This window comes from Lactuca serriola, chromosome 4 (assembly GCF_051521515.1).
Source record: "Lactuca serriola cultivar US96UC23 chromosome 4, Lser_US96UC23_V15, whole genome shotgun sequence".
Taxonomy (NCBI): domain Eukaryota; kingdom Viridiplantae; phylum Streptophyta; class Magnoliopsida; order Asterales; family Asteraceae; genus Lactuca; species Lactuca serriola.
In genome coordinates, this window is record NC_136411.1 from 122,935,194 (window position 1) to 122,954,981 (window position 19,788).

General features: G+C 34.2%; 1 protein-coding gene across 1 annotated transcript; it reads right to left on the minus strand.

Moving 5' to 3' along the window:
* Positions 1-15,094: 15,094 nt before the first annotated feature.
* On the minus strand, positions 15,095-19,072 carry LOC145102455 (conserved oligomeric Golgi complex component-related / COG complex component-like protein). The gene is made up of 11 exons (XM_079039851.1): positions 18,685-19,072; positions 17,730-17,878; positions 17,462-17,539; positions 17,240-17,333; positions 16,987-17,061; positions 16,592-16,888; positions 16,375-16,442; positions 16,221-16,275; positions 15,980-16,118; positions 15,688-15,872; positions 15,095-15,625 (listed from the first exon to the last, which is right to left on the minus strand). The coding sequence occupies exons 1-11, from the start codon at positions 18,964-18,966 to the stop codon at positions 15,284-15,286; spliced, it is 1,764 nt and encodes a 587-aa protein (XP_078895977.1). The 5' UTR covers positions 18,967-19,072; the 3' UTR covers positions 15,095-15,283.
* Positions 19,073-19,788: the final 716 nt, after the last annotated feature.

Here is a 19,788-nt window from a genome sequence, read left to right on the forward strand (position 1 = left end):
TGTGCGGGTTCTGTCCTTAATTCCAGTTGGATGGGGCGACTGGTAAATTCCGATAAATTAGGTCTGTAGAAAATCGTTTTCTTTCTTTCCGTCTGTTAGTCATATGTTGTCTCCTTTGCGTGACTTCCAATCCGACCTGGTACACAACATATACAACTCTATTTCTTTGCATGTTATATATATGAAATTCCTCTTATCTGTTAGCCATATGCTGTCTCCTTTGCGTGGCTTCCAATCCGACCTGGTACACAGCATATGCAACCTTCTACTTCTCAACCCCTCTGAAACAATAAGTAATAGCAATCTGAATCTGTCCTCTCTCTGAATGATTGTTTGCTCACCCGGTGTAAGGAGTACTCTGGAAGTTCTTGATGGCCGGGGCATATCAGGAAGCGGGAAATATGTTCCAGTACAATTAAAATTGAACACTCAAAGATTGTCTATAGATCTCGCTGCTCAATTTAGGTGGACAACAAATCTCTGGTCGTCGTCAGCTGAATGGTCCTTAAGATATAGTATCTAGGAACTTAGGATCAGATATAATATCTAGGAACTTGAGTTCACCTTGTCTTGTAACAAATAGTATGTCCTAAATTTGTCACAATTTTTCGTGTTTAAGTGGACCACAATACCGACGATCGACCAGACAAAGACGTGAAGATAGAAGGTACCGACAAGCGGATAAAGGCTGTCTAAAAACTTTGATCCCAAATCATTCTTAAAGTTAGATATCATTCTATTTTTGTTAAGTTTGTTCATAGTTTTCTTCTAATTTAAATATTAGGGGAGAATTAAAATATATATATATATATATATATATATATATATATATATATATATATATATATATATATATATATATATATATAAGTTTGTTCATAGTTTTCTTCTAATTTAAATATTAGGGGAGAATTAAAATATATATATATATATATATATAATAAAAAAAATAATAAAAATAGTGTTATTTCTTGTTCAGAAAAATAAAAAAAATCCAAAAATATTTTTGTTTCTATTTTAATTTGTGTGCTAAGTTTTCTTTTAGTTTTGTTTTGTCTTGAAAAGTGATTTCAGGTGAAGATGAAACTCATGGAGTTTGTGTTGAAGATTTCTGAGCCAAAGGCGTCGTCCATGAGCATCGAAGAATTCTCATTCGAAGGAGCAAGAAATGAAGATTATTCTTTCAAATTCAATCTTTCAACCCCAGAAGCAAGGTGAAGCTGAAATTGAATATTATGTGACAAATTGCATTGAAGCCTCCTCAATCATTCTGCTGCTATCTATGAACCTGCTGAAGTGATCCAGAAGATTTGTTCTCTCTAATGTTCTCTCTAAAGATTCTCAAGATGAAAGTGCCAACTTTCAAGAATCAGTACGTCAAGCCTCCTCACCCAATGTGCGTTCAATGCCAAATTCTGAAGAAAACCTCAAGTGCTCAAGATGAAGTCATTCATTGAAGATTCATATGTTCATCCTGATGTTGTGAAGAAATCGAAGGTTAAAGCTAAAGCCAAGCTCCCATTGAAGATTGACAAGAAGAGCCAACTACTTTTTAGGGGGAGCTTGTTGGTTCGATTAAGAAAAGAAAGCTATAAACCAAGGGGGAGATTGTTGGGTCAAAATATGGTTTATACTTTGCTTTTCTGGGCAAATGTATTTTTCTGTAATATTTTTGGAGTTTATGGTCATGTTTACGATTGAGTTTACGGCCGTAAACACCTTACGACCGTAAACCCATTTATGGCCCAAGTTTAGTTAGCCCATACTCCCAAGTATAAATATAGGTGTTAGGGTGTGAGGAACGGATTGATAAACCCTAGAGATTGTATGGCCAAGAGAGAGAGAGAGAGAGGAAGAGAGAGCATATTGTGTGAGAGAATCTATTGTAAGGAATTTCATTTATATCATCAATACAATCAAGATTCTTAATATTCTTCTTTTCCTTCTCTTCTATTTGATCTGACATCATCTGTTTGATTGGGATTCCGCACCATCAAACGGATTTGACTGATACACAGGCAAATTAGGGACTTACAACCTGGGAAAGGTACCTTCATGAAGGCTCCATATAACCCTAAAAAGTCTCTCAACCCAACCTTAGAGTCTTTCTTTAATGGTCATAAACACACATATATCCTTTTTGAACTCTCCATGTGGGGATGCATAAATTGGTTTAGAAACCACTTCGATCTTTATAAGTTGACCTTCGTTAGTCTTCTACATCTCTAGTATATAGTCTCTCAAGATTGCATACTATTTTGTGTAATATCATACAATAATTTTTATAGATGCTACTTTTCCCTAAAAGTTGTCTTCATAAATACTAACCCTATATTGCTTTTGAATTTGGTCTTGCAGGGCACGAACTGGCACTTCAATATTTGTTTTAATTTGATCCACAAACTTTTTGGAAAGAAAAGTTGTTGTGCAAGATCTGATTTTTCTTGTGTGGAGGCAGGTGTGTTTATGAGTGTATGTCTTTACAAGCTAGTAGTCTTCTACAACTGCCCTAGATGCATGTAGTTTCCAAGGACATTTGATTTTTTCACTATTTAAATCTTTACCTTTTACCTATTTCTTATTTCTTAGAGGTAGGTCCGCCTACCCCACTTGTATTTACAACCACAGTACCATCACACACACGTCTGTTAGCCTATACATGTCATTTTTCTTGAATGGTATATTCCTTATGGCCTCTAAAGCATGCATATCCACTTTGTCTTTTAATTCTTTCTTGGATTTATATTTCTGACCAACATGAAAAGCCATATCAACTTCAACATCTTTAATTATGTTGTCCTCATAAACTATAAAGTCATTATCTTCATTGTTTTCACGGTTCTAAGAGTCATTATCTATATCAACTTGTTTAATTTTTTTCTCCTTATCAACTTCTGGTCTCCAATCATCAAACCCATGGAATTGGTGAAAGTCTTTCAATAAATCATCATCTATGTGGATGTTAGCTAGAATTCATTGGCTTGTGGAGGTTCTTGGTCTAATACAACTATATATCCATCATCTATAAATCCTTCCACAACTCACCATTGTATTTTTTGATGTCAAATTGTTCATTCGAGCCCATGTATTGGTCTAAATCCTTTTCTACATTCAATCCCATGTCTATATATTTATTCAAGCCCATGTCTTGCTTGATGTCCATGTGTACATTTATGTCTATCTCTTGGTTTAGCTCATTTTTACATTTAAGTCCATGTATTGGTTTATGTTTATGTCACCTTCATTTATATCTAATTCCATAACTTTAGGATGGACTAAATTAACATCCTTACCTTTATCAACTTCACTAGCTGTCACTATTGGTTCATCCATCAAATCAAATTTAAGTTTTTTACTCATGATTATCCCCTGTTAGTTAGTTTCCAATCTCTAGACCTATTGAATTAAGGTGTTGCTGACTTATATAAGGCTAATGCCAACCGTAAGTCACCATCATCAACTTCAGTTTCAATTACTCAATTAGGGTTACCACTTGTTGAGCAACTACTAGGGATGTGGTGTATGAGGTTTCTCATTTTCAGTATCTTATATTATAACCCTTTTAGTACCTTTTGGAGACATGAAATATGTAAGCAAGTTGGTTTGTCTATGCTTTGTGTACACTTTTATGACTTTCTTTTGAGTAACATAATTTGACATATTACGCAAATCATCATACTTAATGCTCGTAGTCCAAAATTGAATCCCTTATTGGAAAAATGGAAGTGGTAGTACATGATTTAAGTACCATCATACCCTAACTCTCCCATTATCAAGTCTAGTTCATGCACGGAGAATTCATCAATGCCGACCACATCAAAGTTCCTAACAGCCCCATTAATGTACCTGATACTTGGAAACTTTGTGAAACTCCCTCCGGGATGAAGTTTAATGAACAACATGTTTGGGTATCCATCTTCAAAAGAGAAAGAAACGAATGTTAGCATTTTTCAAAGTTTAAAACTTGAACATCAAATAAAGAGTATCTTACCATATAGTTCATGAACGTTAATTTTGTTGCCAATAGCTCTGAGTCCCTAGATTTTCAACAGCATAGATGGAGTTCAAAGCTTGAACATGGTTTGTGGATAGGTTTTTTTTGCGTCAAGAATGGCAAAGGAGGTGCAAACACATAAAAACTTTAGTCTTTCTACTTTCTCAATTCATGAGATAATTTAAAACAATTCAAAATTAGAAAAATGATAAGTAAAAACGTTTCATATGATAAAATAGGAAAACCAAATAAGGTACAAATTTAAGTGTACATTAAAAATGAAGAAGCCATCTAACTTCTACAATAAAACAAATAGCATTCTCATTATATGTATGTGTGTTATGAACAAAAATATCAAAAATAGTAAATTAAAGTGTATAATATATTGGTAATTTTCTATATTTTAATTTAAGCTAATGATTCGGGTCCATTAAAGGTGTGTCGGTTTTCGACGAGTAACCGAAACCGAACCATATATAAATATAATTGTTTGCAAAAATTAGAAACCAAACCATCTTATTTAGAAACGGTTCGGTTATAAATGTTTATTTATTCTAGTTAATCGGTTTCAATTCATTTTTTTTTGTTATCACTTCACCCTTATGAAATTTTATAATAACCAAGCATAAATGTATTTTTTTTAATTTAAAAAGTTAGAAATGTAGTAGGTGGGAAATTTGGTAATATTTAAAAATATATAAAAATTATAAAATTATAATTTTAGAATAATTTAAAATTTATAAATAAGAAATTATATTATTTAAGTTTACTATACATATTTCTATAGTAAGAAAATATGCAGTGAAGACTATTTTGGAGTTGGGGACCGAGAAAACTAAAACTAGTTATGAAAAAACTATTAACGTAAAAAAACAATTATGGATGCTCTTGCGAGTTGTGATCCATGATGCCTTCCAAGACCCCTTCTATAGTAATATAATTTAATAAAAAATGGCAAAACATTTCATAAAACTACAAACATAACACGCACGCAATATAGTAATATAATTTAAAAACAACAAACATAACACGCACGCAAGCTAGCACAAAAAGAAAATTAATAAAAAATGGCAAAACATTTCATAAAACTTAAATAACCCGCCTATAGACCCCTTGTTTTTCTTCTATCTCATTTGCCAAATAAACAAAAACACAAATTTTAAGAGCAAAACTATAAAAATTGTCATTGTGGTTTGTCAAAAGTTATAAAATCAGTCTCTGTTAATTTTTTTTGACAAACATGGTCTCTGTGGTTTTCAAAACTTGCATGAATGACCATTTTTCGCTAGAGCTGACAAAAATTGACCTAACCCACCAACCCTACCCAAAATTAGTAGGTTGAGTTGAAATTTTCGACTCATTTATGTTAAATCGGTCAACCTGTCTAACCCATTTAATTAAATATGTTGGGTCGGGTAAAAATTATCAACTCGTTTTCAACCTATAAACCCATTTAAATTTAATTTATATTAAATTTAATAATTATATAAATATTATCATGTATTAATCTAAGTATTAGTTTATAAATTACAATGTTTTTATTATTATTTATGTTTTAAAAAAATGGAATCTTAATCCCTATATTTTTTCTTGGCACCGACAATATTAGTCACTCTAAAACATCACTTAGAAATTTTATTTAAGTCTATAACTAATTTAAGTGGTGTAATCTTTAGTTAATTAATTAATTTATTTATTATTTTAAATGAGTCAACCCAAATTTAACCAATTTATTTAATAGGAAATAGGTGTGTTGAGAATTATATAAACGGGTCAACCCGATAACAAGTCATTTATCTGAAAGGTTGGGTTGGGTTGGAAATATCAACCCATTTAAATAACTAGGTTGGTTTGGGTTGAAATTTTCAACAAAATTAATAAATGCGTTGAACCCGAACCCAACCTAGGTCGACCCATTGCCACCTCTATTTTTCGCTAACATCGTTACCGTTCATCTGTTAGTGTAAGGGTATTTTGGTCTTTTCAAGTAGCAACGACTGAGTTTGTGACTATTAGTAAACTGTAACACCCCAAACTCCAGAGGTGATATTGAAGGACTTAAAGTGTAAATTAAGGAAAGGGACTTGACGAGTAGGCCTGCTTACTCGTCGAGTTGGAGCGGGATTCTGTTGCGGATTAAGTGGCCAACTCGCCGAGTCGGCGGCTTGGACTCGACGAGTTGGTGCTGAAGAGAGAAAACCCTAATCCAGGGGTTGTGCCCTATATAAAGCACATTATAACCCACCCTCAGCCTCTTTGCTACCCTTTTGAGATCCAGAAACCCTAATTTTCGTGTGAGACTTCATTGTTGAGGAGATTGGAGCTTGGAAGAGGAATTTGGTGGAAGGAGCTTGAGAAATTAGAGGCTAGCATTAAGGGGCTTGTGTAGATCTGGGATCTATATCAGTTTGGACACATCTCAGAGGTAAGGAGCCATTATCTTAAGTTATTTCCTTTTTGATTCATCCTTGGTGGTTGATTTGGAGTTCCTTAGCTTGTTTGAGATCTATTTCGGGTTTGGAGTTTAGATATGAGGTTGCTACTCCTGATCTAGACTAGTGATGGCCTAGAATGGCATAAAGCTCCTGTCTAAGAATTGTTGGTGAAGCCCCCTAGTCCTTAACCCAACCCTAGTGTGTTTTGGGCCTATATCTCCTTGGTTTTATGTAAAGTTTGCAACTTTATGTGAGGGTTAGACTGTAGAAGAGTGGATCTATGGATCGGACCCATGCATGGCTCAAAAAGCCACTGTATGGATTGAGAACTAGAGAGACTCGGCGAGTCACATGGATGTACTTGATGAGTTGTATGAACATGTGCATGGACTCAATGAGTTGGAAGAACAACTCGGCGAGTCTGTTCTTGGACTCGGCGAGTCTAGTTGCAGAACCCAACCTCTTTTGGTTAAAGCTTTGGATTAGTGAGTCGGTTGGCGACTCAATGAGTTGGACAGGATGGAATTCCGAGATCGTTAAACTCGATGAGTCCTAGGGCGACTCGGCGAGTTGAGTCACGTTATGAGAGTTTTCTGAGTATAAGAACTCGACGAGTCGACGGGTTGACTCGGCGAGTAGAGTCAACCAGGAAGGTTGACTTTGACTAAGGACTTTGACTTTGACCAAGAGCTGACTAGTTTGACTTCCAAGGGTATTTTGGTAATTTTGGTATTTATGGAATTGGTTCTTTGGTAGTGTTCTGTGGAGAAGTTCGTGTCGGTGGTCGGAGCAGCTTGGTCTTATCTCTTCAGTCGGCAATTGCAGGTGAGTTATCATCACTATATCGACAGGGTCTACGGCACCAAGGCCAGCCCTTTATCAGATGGAAATCCGGGTATTGTTTGTTATGTTATTGTTATGCTAGATCTGCATCTTGGTATTTAGGATGGTGTTATGTTAGTGACCTGGTTAAGGTCGGTACCCGGTATATAGGGTAATGCTATGCTAGTGACCGGTTAGGTCGGAATCCTGGTTAGGATGTTGATATGCTATGTGATCTGTTAGACTGTTTGTCTGGTTAAGGATTTGTTATGTGATTAATTGGTTTATGTGCACATGGTTGTTTGACGGGGGTTGGATTGAGGCGGGTCCTCCTTTGTGCTGTAGGCCAACATACCCAGGGCGGACCGGATATTTCGAAGGCCCAGATAGCGGTCCGGATAGGCTGAAGGCCCCAAGAGGGCGGACCAGACGTGCCGAGGCTCGAAGAGTGGACCAGGCCGACTGAAGGCCCGGTGTGGGCGGACCAGTCATATTGTAGACTCAGAGAGTAGACCATGTGGATTTAAGGCTCGGTGCGGACGGACTAATCACATTGTAGACTCGATGTACATGGCTAGACTCAGAGGGTGGACCAGGAAGACTGAAGACCCGGTGCGGGCGGACCAGTCACATAGTAGACCCGATGTGCATGACTGTTCTTTTTGTGATATGTTATGAGTATGTTTGTGTGTGGTTGGTATTTTGGGGGTAAGTCACTAAGCTTTCGGGCTTACAATTCAGTGTATTGTTTCAGGTACTTCAGGAGATCGTGGCAAGGCGAATGCGTGATCGTACCGCTCCTCATGTTTTATGATTTATGTGATATGGTTCTGGGGGATACTCTGATGTTTAAACTATTTTGAAAACAAGATGTATGGAATTAATGGTTTTGAATGAATTTGAATGTTTTAATTTGGCTCAAATTTTATGGGTGTTACTATAGCGCCTGTGTTTTCGGGCTCGTCATTAATATTGATATAGTAGTCCAGGTTAACCTTTGTAACCCGTTTTGAAATTATAGAAGTGTATTATTTGAGTATTATGTGTTATGTGCTTAATTGTGTGTCTTAATTTAATTAAGAATAAAAATAAGCGTCAAAATGAAATGTTAGATAAAGCCGATATCTAAGGATAATGTTGTAGTAGTTGAAACGAGGTTTCCGAATATATAAAGAATGCCGAAATCCGAGTTATAACGAAGAAGTTATGATCTGTCGAAGTTTCGCGACAGAACCGGCAACGTTGAATGACGTAAAAAGTGAAATTTACGTTAGTACGATATTTAGCCTTAGTGATCTAATCGAATGTTGTAGAGTTCCTTAAACCGAGAGCATGCATGAAAAGAACGCTCAAATCTGACTTCGTATGAGGAAGTTATGATTTTTCGAAGTTTCGACTTAGCGGTATGCAGCCCGAATACTCGAAATAGAGATTGAGTGATATTTAGCCAAAAATTTCTAAATGAGAATTTAAGATCTCATTGATAGTAGTTCAACGATAAAAAGATAGACGAAAACGGAGTTTAGATGAAGGAGTTATGAATTTCGAACATAATTTTCCTGTCCCGGCCTACTAAAAATAATATATAACTAATATACTTATAATATATTAAAAATCAAGTCAAAATTAGCCAATAGAGTCTAAACTAGAGTTGTAGAGCATAATCTCACCTTCGCGTCGATATAAAGAACGTCGAAAACGGAGTTCGTATGCGAAAGTTATGGATTACTGAAATTCGGGGCGCGAAACCCCAAAACTGTCAGATACCACGACGTGGCAAGTAGTGCCACGACGTGGCCAGTCTTCTGACACCTCCGGGAGTCCCCCAGATGCAACTTGCGATGACGCATGCAGTGACGACCAATCCCACGACGTGGAAAAAGGTGTCACGACGTGGCAAGGGCCAGTTTTGCCCTATAAATAGATTTGAAGGGCCAGCTGTAACGCCCGTAGATCAGGGCTAGTGAATTTAGAGATGATAAGCGTCAAAAATGACTTTTTGATATAAGATTATTTAGGATGAATAATCTTAACTAAGTTGTAGTATATGTTACAAGGATTCCGTACATATAAAGAACGCCGAAATCCGAGTTATAACGAAGAAGTTATGACTTGTCGAAGTTTCGCGACAGAACCGGCACGACACAACGCGACGTAAAAAGTGAATTTACGTTAGAGCGATATTTATCCTTAACAATCTAAATGAAAGTCGTAGAATATGTTAAACCGTAACCGTGCATAAAAAGAACGCCCAAATCTGACTTCGTACGAGGAAGTTATGATTTTTCGAAGTTTCGACTTAGCGGTATGCAGCCCGAATACTCGATTTGAGACCGAGCGGTTTTTAGCCGAAACAATCTAAATGAGAATTGAAGGTCTTGTTAATAGGAGTAAAACGATAAAAAGATAAGCGAAAATGGACGTCGGATGAAGAAGTTATGAATTTATAACGAAATTTTCCTATCCCGACCTACTAAAAATAAATAATAAAAATAAAGTCAAAATTAGCCGACGGAGTCTAAACGAAAGTTGTAGATCGTAGTCTCACCTATGCGTGGATATATAGAACGTCGAAAACAGAGTTCGTATGAGGAAGATATGAATTTTTGAAGTTTATTAAATATTTTCGATATTTTATTTATATATATATTCCGATATTATCCGAAGGGGGGGAGTCAGCGATCTTATCGTCGTTACGCCCAGCGTAATTCGACCTTCCAGCCCCTATAAAAGGAGGTCAAGGGCAACCGAGTTATTTGCTCATTTCTTCCCTTTTTCTCGCGTTTTTGCATCGTTTTTCGTGCAAGAAATTATCCCGAAGCCCCGGTATCATTCTCGAGCCCCGAAGCAAGTCCCGAGGCCCCGAAGATCCCGAGAAGTGCAATTTCCGAGCCGAAACTCTGCCCGCGAGGAGTCCGGTTTTGGTGAAGATCTTCCAGATCTGCCGAAGAATACTACTTCTACAAGCCGTAGTGCTGTCCGATCATCTTCTGATCAAGTGAGTGTGTAGTTACTTTCTTCTAACGCATAATTATGAAGTATTTTATACGAAATACGTGTTATGTGTATAATATAAAGTTGTTTATATGTGTGAGTGTATAGTCACTTTCATCTTACACATAGATATGAAGTATTTTATAAAATACGTGCTATGTATATATATATATATATATATATATATATATATTGTTGTTTATATGTATGAGTGTGTGGTTACTCTCTTCTAAACACATAAATATAAAGTATTAGCTATGAAATATGTGCTATGTGTTATATATTAATTGTCTATATGAGATGAGCTTGGAAATGATGTTTTTATATGGGTGCTAAATGATTTAAATTGTGCTTGTATTTATATCTACAAATATGTGGGGTAGAACATGGGTAGATGAATTAGATGATGTGTGATGATAATTAGGTGATGAGAAATAGGTGATGATAATTAGGTGATGAGAAATAGGTGATGATAATTAGGTGATGAGAGATAGGTGATGATAAATAGGTGATGTGATATGAGAGGAGATACCATAACCTTGACCGACGATGTGGAAATTTGGCGATGTAGTCATCTACCAGAGTATAGATGGCGACCACGGACTATTCTAGATGACCCCGTGGAAACACCAGCAGGCTCGTAACCTGTAGGTGATGAATTACGAGTCTAGGCGATGTTGTGTCTACGTATTCATGCGATGATACTCTAACCCCTAGGTGATGAATTACGAGTCCAGGCGATGTTGTGGCTGCGTATTCATGCGACGATAGTCTAACCCTTACTATGAATTACTAGTCCAGGCGATGTTGTGACTACGTACTCATGCGATGATCCTTAGGAAAAAGTCCTTAGGAACAAACATATAAGGAAATGTGATGTAAGGAGATGAGAGGTAAATACGATGTAGGAGATAACCCTTAGGATAATTCCTTAGGGAAGGTACTTAAGAATAAACGAAGATAATGGGGATAGGTAAATGGGTTGATTGTTTGATGATTATATATATATATATATATATATATATATATATATATGATATAATATTGTGGGTTGAAAACCCTATATGCTCACCAGGCTCCCAAGCCTGACCCACTCAGTTTAATTGTATCACAGGTATCGATATGAAGCTGCTTTGCACTGAGAGATTAAAGGAGATGTAAATCACTAGAGTAAATGAGTGTATGTTCTGTTTATGCTTATATGTCTGTATCGGAACATGACATCCCGATGTTTTATTATTAAATGAAAATACATTCTCTTTGAGAAATGTTTTGATAAGTTATTATCATATCTTGTTTTGGGAACAAATTCCGCAACCGTTTTCTTTAAAAGATTACTCTGATTTTAAAAACAAAGCATAAACAAATCGGTCTTTTCTGGCCATGAAAATGGGGGATGTCACACCAGCCGAGTTTGGTTGCTCATTCTTTCATCTCTCACCTGTATTGCATCGATTTACGTGTAAAGCAGTACCCCTGAAGCCCCGGTATCAATCACGAGCCCCGAAGCAAGTCTCGAAGCCCCGAAGATCCCAAGAAGTGCAATTCCCGAGCCAAAGCTCTGCTCGCGAGAAGCCCGGTTTTTGTGAAGATCTTCGAGATCTACTGAAGAATCCTACTTCTGCAAGTCGTAGTGCTGTCCGATCATCTTCTGATCAAGTGAGTGTGTAGTTACTTTCTTCTAACGCATAACTATGAAGTATTTTATACGATATACGTGTTATGTGTATATTTTGTTGTTATATGTGTGAATGTATATTCACTTTCTTCTATTTCATAGATATGATTTATTCTCTATGAAAAACGTGTTATGTGTATGTGTCTCATCTGTTGATTGGAATATGTATTGAATGAGAATGCTATACAGGTTTTAAACTATGTATAAAAATATATATTTTTATCTACTAATAAGTTGGGTAGAACATTGGTAGATAGTTGATGTGTGATAAACAGATGAGAGGCCTCGATGATGTTTTCGTTGATCTAGTTATTCAACGGAGTATGGATAACGACCACAGACTCTTTCTAGACAGTTCTGTGGAACGCTAGCAGGTTCATAACATGTAAGTGTTGTGAACGATGTGTTCACCGGTGTACTCTATTCCCCTCATTGTTGCCTTTATGATATCTATTGTTGAGGAAACCCCTTAGCAGTAATGTCCGTCCCGATGAAAATCCTAGATTAGGTCCCTTGAGATAGATGTTGTTTTTGGAACGTAAAGTGAGGATAACGGGAATGAGTAATCGGGTTATTGTTGGTTGGTGAAATCAAATATAATTTATTTATTGTGAGTTGAAAACCCTATATGCTCACCAGGCTCCCAAGCCTGACCCACTCAGTTTATTTGTATTACAGGAAGTGGCGCGAGGGCATAAGATGGATGAATCATCAAGTTGTTTTGTTTACAAGTCTGTATATGTATATATTTGTTGAATGGCTTGTAATGTTATCGTTTATGCTTTATGGTCTGTATCGGAACATGACATCCCGAGTTTTGATTATATAATGAAAATGCATCTCTTGATGAAATGCTTTGATAAATATTATTTTATTATATTTTGTTTTGGGAACAAATTCCGCAACTCTTTTAAATCAAAAGGATTTACTCTGAAATTATTTTAAAAAGCATAAATGAAATCGGTCTTTTCTGGCCGTGATTTTGGGGATGTCACAGTTACATAAACCATAAGGACCATTTATGTAATCTTTTCTATATTTTATGTTTATGAGTTTGTGCACTTTCCACCCCTTTACTTTTTAAAATATCACTTTCAACCCTTCACTTTGAACTTTGAAAAATGTAACTTTCACCCTTCTATTTTCTAAATTTTCATGTTGAACCCTATATTATATATAATTTGATTTTTATTAATAACTTTTGTTCTTTAACCTAAAAAAACTATTTTTACTTGTTTATTTTTATATATCTGTCGGTATAATCCAACATGATCAACGTTTAGAATTTAATTTAGAACTTTCTTTCGTTATTTTTTTTAATAATATTATTTTATTGGAGTATTTATTTTTTTAATTAATTCTTTTTTTTTAATTTATTTTTTATTAGATTAATTCTTTTTTATTGGATCATTAAATAATAATAAATATTATTTTTAATATGAAATATTTATATATATTAATGAATATTACTTTATGGGATTATTAACTTTTTTTTAGTTATTTTTTTAATTTCTATTGTATTAATTTTTTTTTGTCAGACGGAGTTTTGAGACATATTTTGGACAAAATCACCATTTCCGGGCCTAGTGATAGTGATGGTGTTGTAAAAAAAATCTTATTTCTCGTATATTTAAAATAAATTATAAGATGTGGGGTTTTGCCTTTTTGGGCCTTGTTCTTGAAATTTTGTTGCATTAATTTCTTTTTTAAAACTTTTTTTATTATATTAATTCTTTTTTTTTTTGAATTGTTATATATGAATATATATTATTTTAAATATATAATATTAATATATTAATGAATATTATTTTATTGGACTACTAATATTTATAATTATTTTTTTAATATTTATTTGAATTATTGTACATTAATAAATGGGAAATTAAGTAATCTAACAACATTTTAACGTGTATTTGAAGAAAATAACCAATTTTTAGAAAAAATAACCACTTCATTCGGAATAGGCATTCCAAATGATAACAGATTGTGGACAACACCACCACTATCACTTGGTCCGAAAATTGTGGTTTTGTCCAAAAGATGTCTCAAACTCGATCTGACAAAAAAGAATTAATACAATAGAAATTAAAAAAAATAACTAAAAGAAGTTAATAATCTCATAAAGTAATATTCATTAATATATATATATATATATATATATATATATATATATATATAATATTAAAAATAATATTTATTAATATATAACAATCCAATAAAAAAATTAAAAAAGAATTAACTAAAAGAAATCAATACTCGAATAAAATAATATTATTGATATATTAAATATTATATATTAAAAATAATATTTATTAATATATAATAATCCAATAAAAAGAATTAATCCAACAAAAAGAAACTAAAAAAAATTAATTAAAAAAACAAATATATAATAGTTCAATAAAGTTAAAAAAAGATATGTTGAAATGGTCGCTATAGTTTGGTAAAAAGACTCAATTGTAGAAATGGTTTCTGAAGGTAAAATAGTCATTTAAAAAAAAAGACAACAGTCAAACTGTTAAAGTTAATGACATAGGGATCAAATCCGCACAAGGTATCCAAAACTGGACAACTGGTGCACCACCAAATCTTTTTTGAACAAAACCGTATAATTTTGACAACCACAGGGATCATTTTTGCAATTTTGTCGGGTGGAAAAGACTCAAACCCATAAACATAAAGTATAGAAAAATTACATAAATGGTCCCTATGGTTTACCCATAGTCACAAACTCAGTTACACTGAAAAGACCAAAATACCTTTACACTAACAGATGAACAGTAACCGCGTCAACAAAAGGGTCATTCATGCAAGTTTTAAAAACCATAGGGACCATGTTTGTCAAAAAAATTAGTAAGGACTGACTTTGTGACTTTTGACAAACCACAATGACCATTTTTATAATTCTATCAATTTTAAATAAACATACATGATTCAAAGGAAAGGAAAGTGCCAAACCATGTGTAATATTGCACTCTTAGTAACGATATTTATTGTAGACTATTATATAAGTCGATGAAAATATTTATAAAATGATATGACATTGCTTCAATAACATTTTTTAATTTTAATGCTCCTGTCACTTGTATATGATGTGACATCTTAAAAAATAACAACATTTATACAAGATATCAAGTTTAATTCTTCACTTTATATTTTGAATAACTGGGGTTAAAGTCTAATGGTCAGGACGAAAATTCCATAAAAAAATGTTCAAAGTTAAAAACCTTGTATATCATGTAGCACATACTCATTCATAACCATATGCTTATAATATAATACAAAAATATAACTTGTGCAATATTTAACTATTCAAAAAAAAAAATCTTAAAGTTTAAAAATCCGGGGTGCACATAAGGTTTATTGTTCACTTTGTTTTTCATGAGTTTGTGGAACCATGTTCTTGTCGTCTTCCTCAACCACATTATTATTCTCCATTTCTTTACCATCTGTTGTGACTGAGACTATGTCTGTAACTGATGATCCATTTTCAACTGCAGCAGGAGGATTGCCATTTTCTGCTACATTCTTTGTCTCACCAGTAGCATTAGCATTATTTTGAACTCTCTTTGGTAAGTGTCGTAAAGATGACGTTGTCAAAAGACGAGAAAGCCCCTCCAACACGTATTTCCCATCCGTAATGAGAGAAGCACCTCCAGGGTAACATCGTCCAAAGCATGTACCACAATGTGGATAAGCAACCTGAACATTTTCAATAATCATATGCCATCCAATTTTTTTTATTTAACCGAATTTGAAATTACCTCTATAAATGCTCTGCAGAGAGAAAGAAAGAGAACAGACTCATTCTCCCTTAGCACCCTTGTGGTGTTATATCTTAATAAAGAATCAGAAACAGTTCGCAACCCTTTCACTAGTTCTTGAGCAAGAATATGTTTCAAACTTATTGGTGCACATGGCCTCAACTCATTCATTGCAGCAGATACACCTGTCATGTTCATGCCACATACATCATCAAACATTTCATGAAACCATGATGCCATAATAATAAACAAATCAACATTCCTATTTTTTGCATGTTATTTAGAAATTTACCATTAACAAAAACAGCAAGAGGCGAATGCTCCATTAGACTTGGAGGAGGTGTAATGTCTTCCTGACTTTCATCACCAACGCTATTGGATGAGAAGCCAACTGCTGGCAGTGGGACCCATCGGTGAGAATCCAAAACCAACTGTAATCAATACGAAAAAAAAAAAAAAAAGAAGTAGGTTTTGGTTTTAATATTTCCATTATAATTAAGGAACAATGGTTAGGTGAGAAAGTGAAATTGAACCTGAAAATTCTCCACTGCTGTGTTCATGTTTTTTGAAAATAGGTTTAAAACAGCTCTGTGGAAACGAAAAGAAGGGTAAAGTTGTGAACTTTGTGACATATAAATAATAAGATAAATAAATAAAAGGAAAAGGAGGTCGAAAGTGAAACTTTACTCTTCAAAAAGAGGTGGAAGTAGGCCCCGAAAATCCAATCCAACCCAACCAAGCCCCATGGCACAATACTGTGAAGCATAAAGAGGGTTAAACTTAAATGTAGTTTGGATGATTATAAATTTCACATTCTATGATTTATAAAAGAATTGATGATAGAGAAAGGTAAAGGGATAAATGTAAAGTAATAGAGATGTGTGAAAATGAAAGTGAAACTGACCATGCATTGGTCCAATATATTGGACAAAGATCCGCCTTCAGTTATCTTAGGGAGCATGATTTTGAGAGTTTTAAGGTGAGATGCAATCTGATGCATAGCCCAGCTGAAGAGAAGTCCTCCATCATAATTCTCTTCACTTCCTGATGTGTCATCAGCAAATATAGCACGATATTGGTTGACAACATCAAACAGATGCATTCTGTGACAGTTTACCATTCCTTTTAGGTATTCATAAGCATTTCTCTGATCTAAGTCATCAAGAATCCCACATAACCATGACTCTCTGCATCTTAGAAACTGCCACATTAAAAAATATATATATATTCTCATTAAATTGTAAATAAGTTGGGATTACTATAAAAGTTTAATTATTTGGTGAATGAATTATTAAATACCTGTAGGCGCATTTCGTACTCGCTATATACTCCTATCCTTCGTAGATATCCAATAATGCGAAGACATTCTGGTAGCTGCAATACATGACTCAGGTTTAATTAATTAATTGATAATTAAAAAAAAAATAAAGAATAGTTATAACTATAGTTACAATATCACAATAACTCATTACTATTTCTACCATTAACATTATCATTTTATCATTCATTATTCAGTTTAAAAACATCAGGTGTTGTGTCATTGCAAACTTACCTGAATATTTGATCTTAGTTTTTGGAGAAGTTGTGAGAGCAAAGACTGGGTAGTCTGTCTGACTTCAGCAGCAAGGGCCTGAATGACTGGTAATCTTAATGGAACATAATAAAAAAATTCAAAAAAGAAAAATAGTGGTAAGTCCACAAACTATTAAGCTACTATTATGAATTTGAGAGCTAAGCGAATGGACTTTTAATTAGGATAAAAAAAAAATCTTACTTAGGGTGCATTGTTGACAGTTTGCTAACATATGCTTCCAAGTCTAGAGCTTCATCATAATTCCCATTCCTCACGCACCTAAAGAAAGTTAAATCTTTAAATCACCAATCTAATAGATAATCAGAACAAGATTTTTAAACTGGAAATCAAACCATATTTTCTACATTTATATACATGGTTTATCCCAAATGCAATTTCAGGCCTTAAAAATAGTAGTCTCTAGTTTTTATCTTAGCATGTGATGTCTAGTGATAGGTCAAATACATACGTGTCCATAAGCTGAGGAATTTCAAGTAAGTCAAGCAAAGTACTATGATTTGCTAGCAGTGTTTGGTTCATCTTTCTCTGCTCCAAAATCTTTTCTGCAGACTCTATGAACTCGGAGCAGCCAGATGTTAGCTTTGGGACCTCTGCAATCTGCACAAAAGGAATTCAGTATGATTCTGATCTGATTCTAACTTCAACAGCAGATAAAGTAGGTATGCAGAAACAACAATTATCAGCATATAATTAAGCTTCTTGTATTGTATCAGGCTAGCAAAACAGCAGATAAAGATATTCTCATATTCAGAAGCCAAATAGTTTAAGCATCTAGTAGTATTCACATGCATGGTTAATAGTATATGGAGGATGACTAGGGGATATACCCTACTTTGTTGATGTTGTTCTTAATTCTTATGAAAAAGTTTGGAGGCATTGGTGTTGACTAGGTTAAGGCTAAAAATTGGAATGTGACTCAATTATGTATATGCAGAGAGGAATAGTCAGAGATCTATGAATCAGCATATGTCTATGCCTTTTTCAAGTGACACTGTGATATTTTTACTTCTGTAGGCTTCATCTTGCAGATAAATGAGATTTTAATCATTCTCATTGTTAAAACTTAATAGCATGGTTCCATACAAAGCATAACTAAACAACACCCGAAGTGGCTGTTTGTAGACTTGTGACAGTGTATACGGCAATCATACCACTATACAAACAACTAGAAGTGTAAATCAATTAGAAATTGGAAGTGGCTCATTTGATCCCATTCTCAAAGTAGAGCCCTTATTCATTTTCTAATCAGAGGCAATAGTTCTGTCTACGTACTTGACATTCTTAGTTTTCTAGTTTTACTGCCATCATATAGCCATATGCAAACCTATGAAGATTAATTGAATATATCGCTAAAGTCATCATCCAGCAACAGTAATGACTTGGGTTCTTGAAGAACGAATTACCAATGATTCGAGGTGTTTATCAATGGATGAGACTTCGTGGCGAGTAGAAACCAAAGCATCGGCGGCAGAAATGAATGCACGGTAGTTATTGACAGCAACCTCCTGCATCTGCCTACGAATTCTCTCGGCATCGACGCGGAGAAGCTCCGGTTCCTTGTGCAGGCGATCGAGAGTGAAGGAAAGGAGTTCGGAGACGTAAGGTTGTTGAGAAATGGATGCCAACGGCAGCACTTCCGCCATAGTGGCTGAAGAATCATCGGCGGTTAGATTTTCGATCTCCATCTTGTCTTCCGATTTGAACCAGGAACAGATCTGGCGTGACTGTGTCCTGCTCCTATGTACAATATGAGGGTCTCTAAATTTTTATTTTTGTTTTTTTATTTTTTTTTTATCAACCTTTTCTTAACGTCTCCTCTCTTTATTATTCGATGGTTTATTTTGTGAACCGATATCATGTCATTTATTTTTTATTTTAAATTTAAAAATTTTATTTCAGTTATATTAAATTAGTAATATTAGAATAAAAATTAATATAAATTATAAGGTTACATATTTATTTAAATTAACGATTATAATTTTATATAACTAAAAAAATATATATTAATTAATAATTTATTTAAAATAATTGATTAATAATTTTGAGTCTTTACTATGAAAGTTTAATTAATTTTGTAAGTATAATTCTCACGTGTTATAAACTAGTTATTTTAATTGATTTACGAGAAATCTAAAAAAAATCATTTATTATTAAATATTTTTTTTCTTCTGAAAAGCTAAATTTTAAGTATATTTCACCAAATTACCATGCATTTCCAAATGACAAAAATGTATTTGAGTGAGACTTTTCATTTTAAAATGGGTTCTCGGTCGTCCACTATAGCTCCCTGTTTTTGCAATGATAGAAGGAGATGATTCGTCATTTAGACGATATGCTAACACATTGAAGTACGTCACATACCCTCTAATGGCCAACTCGTGGTTGAAACCTCCAAGACTTGAAATCTAACAAAATCACATTCATTCCTAACTCGAAACCCTAAAGATTATCGATAGTGATTTAGTAGGAAAATTCATCCCAATCAAATCAACATCGATGTCCACATT

Coding starts and splice junctions, on each gene's coding strand:
- LOC145102455 (XM_079039851.1), bottom strand. CDS start 18,966: ATGGAGATCGAAAATCTAACCGCCGATGATTCTTCAGCCACTATGGCG. Junction 17,879..18,684: donor ATAAACACCTCGAATCATTG/GTAATTCGTTCT, acceptor CCTTTTGTGCAG/ATTGCAGAGGTCCCAAAGCT. Junction 15,626..15,687: donor TCTGCAGAGCATTTATAGAG/GTAATTTCAAAT, acceptor GAAAATGTTCAG/GTTGCTTATCCACATTGTGG.